General features: G+C 35.9%; 1 protein-coding gene across 1 annotated transcript in view; it reads left to right on the top strand.

Moving 5' to 3' along the window:
* LOC107095136 (lysophosphatidylcholine acyltransferase 2-like) overlaps positions 1-9076 on the top strand; it is a 19239-nt gene extending 10163 nt beyond the window's left edge. Inside the window, exons 6-14 of the mRNA XM_015391117.1 lie at positions 1052-1110; positions 2835-2869; positions 3106-3160; positions 3244-3326; positions 3605-3730; positions 3835-3988; positions 5795-5893; positions 7357-7498; positions 7708-9076. Of these exons, the coding sequence (XP_015246603.1) occupies positions 1052-1110; positions 2835-2869; positions 3106-3160; positions 3244-3326; positions 3605-3730; positions 3835-3988; positions 5795-5893; positions 7357-7498; positions 7708-7886 (932 nt within the window). The 3' untranslated portion in view covers positions 7887-9076. The remainder of the gene's footprint in view (positions 1-1051; positions 1111-2834; positions 2870-3105; positions 3161-3243; positions 3327-3604; positions 3731-3834; positions 3989-5794; positions 5894-7356; positions 7499-7707) is intronic.
* Positions 9077-9394: the final 318 nt, after the last annotated feature.

Raw genomic sequence — 9394 nt, 5'->3', positions numbered from 1 at the left:
ACTTTTGACACCACTGGATGTGGTAAATGTTATTATTTATTTTTTTTAAATAGTCATTTAGACTAAGAAAAAATATATATATTTTTTCAGATATCAGGAATACATATCAAAACGGCTGTTGGTACCATGAACATATTCCAGGATTATTGCTTGAATGGCAGTAATTCAATGTATCTATTTAGCTGAAACCTTTTGGCAGCAGGTTAAAATTAAGCCTAAAAACCTTGTTCTAATATATAGTGGATCTGTGGATCATCTCATGCATCCCTCCATATGTTAATTCAGACTTCTTTTACACAGTAAAGTGGCTATATGCAGTCACGCTTCGAATGTTACCTTTCCAATAAATGGCCGTTATAAGCTGCTATCAGTCCCATAGAATGGCTTCAGATTGTGCCTGCATGCTCATGAGGTTGTTATCAGCGAGTGAATCCTAATCCTAAAGTAATTCTTTTTCCCCCACCGAATTAATGAATCTATATATGTGTAATCTGAAAATAATTTCAGTAGTAATCTGAAAATAATTTCAGTAGTTCTTCTTGTACTGTAAATATAACTAAATAAAATGATCCGCATCTCTCTCATATTAAACAAACCAAAAACACGTAATCTCCCTGTCAACTGAGTTGTAGAATCCTCTCGCTATAAATATTTAATTCTCTGTGAAAAAGTTCTTTAATAAGATCCTTGTTAAACTGTCATGCAGTGTTTGTTTTTAAAACCTAATGTGTGGAACAGAGCTAGTGAATTATATTTATATCTATTTTATGCACAAAAATCTGATTAAATCAGGAAATAAAACAACGTGATAGGCTATAAAGAGAGCGGAGACAGCAGACACCGAAGAAAACCTGCTACCGACCATGTTAGCTCTGAGGAGAATGTTACTATGGTGACTGAAACAGAGGTTGAGGAAACTCTCTTTGTGAGAAAGAAAAGTCAGAGTTTACCTGTTTTCAGGTTTAGAGAACTTAGAGTTTTCGGTAAACCTGCTTCTTGAAACTGACCTATTTGTCATTCTTTTATAATGACCATCTTATCCTATTTGTAGGTGCCTTTATCCCAGGGGTCCCTGTGCAGCCTGTTCTTATTCGATATCCAAATAAACTGGTAGGTATGGATAATTGCTTTATATTAACTAATGTTTTCAACCATTTGTTATAATGATGAACAAAATGGCAGTGATACAATATCTTTCGGCAAATTTGCAGCTATAGTTTGCAGTGCTGGACGCTTATATTTTGAGAATACCGGTAATGTGCAAATATCTTCAGTAGAGTAGCTATAAGATAACCTTATAATAATTAACTTGATTTGGTATAGCCATGCTTTAAAGAGGCATTTCAGTATATTGGAGGATCATGAAAAAGTGACACTCATGTTGTATAGAGGGATGTAGTCCGAGCAGTTTGTTAATTTGAATCAACTTTTCTTATAGTAGGAAGCCCAGATCCATCCATCCATTATCTGACATGCTTGTCCCGAGGGTGCTGGTGCCTATCTCCAGCAGTCATTGGGCAAGAGGCAGGGTACACCCTGGACAGGTCACTAGTCCATCGCAGGGCAACACAGAGACACACAGAACAAACAACCATTCATCATTCACTCACACCTAAGGACAATTTAGATGTTTTTTACATGTTTTTGGACTGTGGGAGGAAGTTGGAGTACCCGGAGAGAACCCATGCATGCTCAGGGAGAACATGCAAACTCCATGCAGAAAGACCCCGGGCCGGGAATCAAACCCAGAACCTTGTTGCTGCAAGACAGCAGTGCTACCCACTGCGCCACTGAGCAGCCAGGAAGCCCAGATCCGTTTTCTTAAAACATAGTGTTACTTTAGACAAATTAAATAATTTTAACACCAAACATTTTTATCAGTTAACATCAGGTAGATTTACAATCGATTCTTGGTCCAGGGCACTTTCTGCATTGTTTACTCCTTCAGTGTGGTGGGCATGGCATGAAGGCAATTATCCTGTGTACTAGAGACTGACATTTTTTCGGGAATCCCACGGGTCAGGGGATTCCCGTGGGATTCCCGTGGGATGGGAGTCAGTATTAGTAACGATCACGTGATTGGGACGGTACAGGATTAAACATTAACGGGAGCAGACGGGAGCGGGAGCAAACCAATAGTAACTAAAAAAAACTAGGATTGATGCCAAAAAATAACATAAAATAGAAAGAAAAAAAATCCAGTACTGGAGCCGCCATTTTGTAGTTTTTTTCCTTGAAGCCTACACTATAATGCGAGTCAAAAAAACTACACGACCCAAAAACCAACAGTGCTTCCGGAGTGGTGCAGGAGCGGGAGTCATTCTGAATGGGAGTGGGATGGGAGTGGGAGTAATTTCACCAGGAGTGGGACGGGACAGGATTTAGATTTCTACTCTGGCCCGGGATCGGGACGGGACACAATTTTTTTCTGTGGGAGTGGGACGGGACAGGAGTGAAAATCCACTCCTGTGTCAGTCTCTACTGTGTACTAGCTGAGGTCTTAACAATTGTATTGGCCCCATGAGAGTATGCTTTGTAAAGTATTGTTTCTTTTAAAACTGCGTGCTTTGTTCACTCAGATTATCTTGGTAGGATATTAAAATACTTGAAAAATCTAAAACATGTAAATGAAAAAAAAAAAAGTAAATCTAAAACTTTCTTACCTGAAACGACTTTATGTGTCTAAACAAAATACCTGTGCAGTTGCATAGGCATAACATGGATTCTCCTTATTTTAGCTGAATACTATAGCTGCTAGGTTGTTTATTTAATTTTATATCAGTTCTGTTTTGTAGGCAAATTAGACTTTGCTTTATGCTATGTTTGCTTTTTAGGATACAGTGACCTGGACTTGGCAAGGTTTCGGCTCGTAAGTATGATTCATCTCATATTTAACTGATACTATTTATATTGTAGGTTAAAAATAAGCTTTACTTCCTTACTAAAAGTCATGCTAACCCTACATGAAATCTATGCTCATGTTTTATAAAACTGTTTTAAGATGAATAACTTGCAGCAGTTTTTAATATTGCAATTGCATAATATTTAATAATATAACTGTAAATGAACATATGCTCTGGACTGTCCTCCTTGTAAAATGAATAGGAAGAAGCTGCTGCTGCTAACATTGTGCCAGCTCTACACCACAGTGGAGGTTGAGGTAACAGCTTGTCATGTTATGTTCTTGCCTTTCTGCTTTACCTTCCTTATGACTCTTTTCTCCTTTTTTGTGCTGCTTTTAAGTTCCTGCCACCCCACGTTCCCACAGAGGAGGAGAAGAAAAGCCCTGCTCTGTTTGCCAGCAGAGTGAGAGACACTATGGCCAAGTGCGTGCTCATTGTAAATATGGCTGTTACCTTAAGACTCATGGAATTCATTTTTCTGGCATTGAAAGCTTTGATATGAAACACTTTCCTTGTTTTAAATCGCCCTTTTAATTTTTTTTTTTACTTAATGAAGAGGGACTTATATAAAAAACAAACTAAGATGATATATTCATGTAATTGGGAAGGAAAATTAAGAAACACATCCCATCAGAGATGTCTACATATCCAAATGCTCTTTCCATAGCATTAAGGCTAACTGGTAACCCTTTTACTTTTAGGGTTTTGGGTGTTCCAGTAACAGACCACACTTATGAAGACTGTCGCCTTATGATCTCAGCTGGAGAACTAACCCTCCCCATGGAGGCTGGTCTGGTGGAATTCACCAAGATTAGTCGCAAACTCAAGTAAGACAATCTGAATCACATGTTTAAATGTATGTTTTTTTTCTGCTCCATTTTGTTATATCTTGAAATTATTCTAAACCAATTGTATTGCTTTGCTTTCATAGTCTAAAATGGGACAGTGTGAAAAAAGAACTTGAGGGTTTTGCAGCCATGGCCTCCTCCTCCAAGGGAGGACGCATCACCATTGCGGAGTTCGCAGAGATCCTGAAACTGCCTGTTAACCCTGTTCTTGAGGAGCTGTTTGCGTTATTTGACAGGGTGAGGACTGTTGTTCTGTTAGTTTCAATATCCCACGATGTAGCTTTGAATACTCTAGCACAATAAGAAAAAAAAAAAGCGTGCATGCATTATGTTAAATTTAGACATGGGACATGTTCCAGCATCTTAGTAGACCAAATTTGTTTAAAATTTACCTATTATTTCCGCAAAGCTGTTAATCTGTCATGAAATAGTTTTTAGGAGATATGTGTCGGTTTGTCCAGTCCAGTGCACCTCCCTCACCTGTTTCGGTATAATATCTGTTGTTTGGACAGTTTTTCCTACTCTAATCAGAAAGGCAAATGTTTCCAATTCAATTTAAGTCTTTCTCACAATGCCATGGTTACCTGAATATGATATAATTTGGGTCTGAGCTATCCATACTTTTTTTTTCAAACAAAAGGATGAAAAAAATTAGCACTGGTTATATTAGTTTTGAAACATTTTTGAGCAAAAGCACACAAAAAAAATTACAAGTATAAAATGAATAAGTATTTTAATATGAATATAATAGAAACACAACATAAATAGCTTTATATATAAACCAAAGGCTAAATGTAATATTTTAAATAAAATGTATCTTTTATAACTAGAAGAGAAGGAATATTAATATTGACAAAGAAGAAAGTGTTTATAAACACTTTGCTTAAAACTAAAATCATGTACTCCGTAAAATAGTTTTAAATATTCATAATTCTAACTGATCTAAGCATCAAATATAAATATTATATTATTCAATTGAACCATAAGATAAGATGAGTAAAGGCTGTGTGTAAATCAGTTATAATCTATAAAAGAGTAATAGTTTAAGAGAAAAAAGCCCATTAAATTAGGGATTGTGTTTACGGTACATTATATTTACATCCCGCTTTGTAATCTAGGTTGGAATTAGTGAAAGCTTTGCTCATGAGTGACTCATTTTCAATGGAGAGACAGATGTCGATCTTGTCTCTCCTCTGAATGCAGGCAGAGTTTGCCTATTAAAGTAGGAAGGTGCTCACAGCTGCACTCGCTGCTCACTGAAGACAGTAAGCTCAGAGCGATCTGAGCTTTTAATTGGTGTTGCCAAAGTCTCAAACAACACAGGAAAAAGTTGCGAGTCACTCTTTTAAAAATATGTTACGTTCAGTGCTTTGCTTCCTGAAAAGTTGCTTTATAGTTGTCAAGAGTGATGTTTGAGCAAGGCGAGCAGAATGTTAGTCTCTCTTATCAGGCCCCACTGCATGTGTGCCTAATAAGGAGAAGATCTGAAATACAATTTGATTTGAGTTGGAGTCTTCCAGAAAAGTTTATTGCGACATTAATAATACTCCCAAGTCAGGTTGATCATGCTTTGACAACATCATACTTTTTCATGTATAGTTTTGTCAAATTATTCTTATCAGAATTAAATGCAGCTATTAAGCGTAGAGTGCAAAACAAGCTACTTAAGACCTTTATAATATTTAAAGTATTACATCAGCATGTCTCATGTGTAATCAAAGTTACATTTTTAAGAGTCGTTTTGAGAAGTTACAAACACTCTGATCTACATTAGAATTTATATAAAAAAGTGCTTTTATATTGTAATTTTTTTTTATGATTTTATGTAATACTTATGTATCTGAAGTTCTTCCAATAAATATTTAGTTTTTAGTTGAAAACCAGAATCAAATCCTCAGGTATCATGTTCAGATTTGTTTACTCTGGGTGCTGAACGAGTCTAATCTACCTTACAGAAATATTTTATGAATTCTAAATAAAGCATGAGTGATTAAGGGATTGTCAAATATGTAATACTTGCTTGCAAACTCTCTCATGCTGCAGAACGGGGATGGCACCATTGACTTTAGGGAGTATGTCATCGGTGTCAACATCTTGTGTCGACCAGCAAACACTGAAGATGTTTTAAAAATGGCTTTCCAGGTAGGATCGGAATGTCAGTCATCTATCTTTCTTTTAAAATCTGCTTTTTACCTTTGGAGACTCCTTCAATACTTGTGCTTTTTGAACTTTTTTATTCATCTGACTTATTGCATTAGATACAATGGAGTATTAGGCCCTTACTAAGACATGTTTTAATAACTGTAAGAATAAATTCATAGAAAAAAGTAACGATAATACAAGAATAGTCTTAATATACAGCAATACAGTTATGATATTAACATAATAAAGTATAGAGAATTATTTTTTATTTCTGGGTAAATCATCTAAATACGTTGTCCTCTTTTTCTGGTGATATGTTTAAATAAGGCAGTCCTACCTTTTTCTCTGCATGCGCACTTTCAGCCACATATGTGTGGTGAGCTACGGTTTCAGACAGTCATCTAAGCTCACCTTTCTCACCGCGGTTCTTAGAAGATTGCCGGGGCTTGTAGGAGAAAAAGTGTCTATGAATTGTATGAGAAGAAAAGAAAGATATATCCCAGAATGCTTTGCGCGGAGAGCTCTCCTCGCAAAGAATTCTGGGAGCATATCCGACAATGGCGCACATAACAAAGGCAGGTGGAGGAGTTACATGAACAATGGAGCAAAAAGCAGTGATCATCCTTCCGAACGGTCGGTTAACTACTTTTGCTATAAAGTCCACTATATAGTCCCCACTGTAAGTGGACGCAGTAAGCTTATATGAACTCTGAAAACAGCATATTTTAAACAGGGCGTGCATAAGGAGAAAAGGGCTCGTGCATGCTCTTGCACGCGCATTTTTTTTTTTTTTAGTGGACAGGGTGGGTCTCTTAAAAAAATCCTCCACAATGCCTTTAATAAAATGAGAGCAAAGTCTTGATATTATAAGAAAACATGTTGTTTTAATGAGAACAATGCTTCGATGGAGTCATCAAGATATGATGATCTCACTCTGAATTTTATAGGCTTTCGGTTTATAGACCCTTACTTAATTCTTGTAATATTATGACTTATTTATTTGCCATTAAAAAAAAAAAAACATATATTTTTTGGCCCTAATTTTCCATCTTAAGACTTTTATTTACTGCTTCTATTTTTTACAATATTCTCCAAGTAAATAATGATGAAAACAAGCTGAAAGTAGAAATATTCTGTTCCCTGCCCTGCCATTACTGTCTGTGAACAGCAGTCAGAAGCAGCAGGAAACCAGAGACAGACAGGCATGGACAATATCAAGTTAACAGAAAGTGTCTCTTGGAGTCATTTTGCCAGACATGTGACCAGATATAATTTTGAACAAACATTTTTTTTTTGCTTTTATTTACTGTAACTGAAACCTTTTTCTGCTCACATTTAATTCAAGATAAGTTAAACCCCTGTATTTTATCTCATAACATCATGGTTTTTAATTCCTTTTTGCCATGCCTGCCAAAATTTTAAAGAAAGATAAAGTAAGCTTTTGTTTGCTTTTTCTGTTGCAGCTATTTGACACAGATGAGGATGGCAAGATCACGCTTGATGAGTTTAACGCTCTGCTGCGTTCAGCTCTGGGTGTCTCAGACCTTGACATGACCAAGCTCTTCAAGGAGATTGATGCAGATTCTTCTGGTTTCATCACCTTTAGTAAGTGGATTCTGTCAATTCTGTCAAGTCAAGTTGCATTTCAGCATTTAGATGCTCCAGATGTGTTTTCTTATGTGCTTTGGCGCAGACGTTGGACTGTCTTAAAAAAAAATCTGATATATTTATCCTCACCTTTACCTCCAGGCATGCCTTTAGCTACACTGGACATTAATAGTTATTTCTTCCTCTTTTTACTTGTGTTTCTTAAGATGAATTTCATGCTTTTGCCTCGAGTCATCCTGAGTATGCCAAACTCTTCACGACTTACCTGGAGCTTCAGAGATACCAAGCGATTCAAGAGGCGATGCCGGGAGATCTGGAATTAACCGGGCAGATCCAATCAGGGGAAACAAGAGAAGACAGCCAATCTGACAAAAAAGATGACTGATACTACTGTAAACTTTACTTAATTGCACTGGCATAAAAAAAACATATACACGGCTACCACATGCCAACATGTTGCCTTTCGAGTAGAAAATGAAAGCGCTTGGTTTATTTTAAGTGCTTTTATTTATTTTTTTTTAAATAGTGCCTTATAGAGTTTAAATAAAGTCCTCAAATGCAGAGTGATAGGATAAATGGTGTGAAATAAAAAATGTGTCTATTAGAAATAATTTATATCCAGGAGCAATTAGTCAGTTCTACTGTGTTATGTACTTGAATCTTGTTTTTAAGCTTGTTTTCTTAGCCTCATTCTTTCTTGCACTGTTACCTTGTCGTTTGTTTTTGTGGTTTGTATTTACATAAGAAAAAAAATGCCTAACAAACACATCTTTAATTATGAGAAAAGAGTCCCATTGCTGCTTTGTTGCTTTATAATTATTGTTTAGTAAGCTGTCGTAAGAGCTTTTCCAGCCTGTAGAGCCATTCTTACATTCTTTACTAAAGCTATGTTTACAATAAGCATAGATGCTGCGCCTTACACTTTTTTACAGCGCTAAGGGACAAAAACATTGTAAGATGCCCGTGTAATTAGCCTGAAGTTTGCTCTGCATGTCTACCTATTTGCATTTCTGGTGAAGACAGTTGTTGCTGAGACAGCACTGTGCCTGTGCTGCTTTAACTTGACTGAAGCAAATCAAGCATTGAAAATAGGGCAATTTGTGAGCAAAAAGCTAACAGTGCTTCTTCTCAGCAGCATATTCCTGTGGGGTATAAAGCTTTGAGTCTAACAAGCCACATTGTTTTTTAGTTAGCAGAGCGGTTTGCAAATCATGTAAACTCCTTTTTTTTTGGAATATTGCACACGTTGCCTTTTTAAGATTAAATGAGAACAGAATGGTAGTGCATTCTTTGTCTTCTTTATTACTGTTTGTGGTATTCTTTCACTGAGAAACTTATAATTACTGGTTCAACGGGCCGCAGGTGTGATGATGTTTCTCTAAAACTACCACAAGGTGCCAGTAGTTAGCTGTTCTTGGTGAAGTGTATCAATCCAACTCTGGAGTTTTAATAATGTTTATTGTGAGTTTATTGGATTTAATCTGACAAATGTTCTTGTAAAATAAGAATTAAGGTCTGCATTTCTGGTGTTTTCCTGATTAATCACAATTAGAATCTTTTTGTGAAAATAGATGTATTTGGGTGGACAATAAATATATTTCTAAGAAACTAACCTCTGTCGACAGGAATCGACAAAACAAATAAAAATAAAAAAAATATCTAAATATTTCTATAAATGTATTTAGATACAGTTTATTTGATAAACTAAGAATTTGATAAATTAAAGAAAATGTAAATTAATTACATATGTAATATGTTAAAATGGATGATTTTTTATTTTTTTTTTGCTTTTACGAGGAAGAAGGGATGTTTAAAACAATTAAACAATGAGCAACCAGAATCTTAAATTCCTGGTATTATTTTTAAATTATTTGTAAACTGCTAGTATAGCTT

Source organism: Cyprinodon variegatus, unplaced genomic scaffold, assembly GCF_000732505.1.
Source record: "Cyprinodon variegatus isolate N-32 unplaced genomic scaffold, C_variegatus-1.0 Scaffold22, whole genome shotgun sequence".
Lineage (NCBI taxonomy): Eukaryota > Metazoa > Chordata > Actinopteri > Cyprinodontiformes > Cyprinodontidae > Cyprinodon > Cyprinodon variegatus.
Note: the sequence above shows the minus strand (reverse complement) of the source record. Positions and strands in the feature narration are given on the sequence as shown.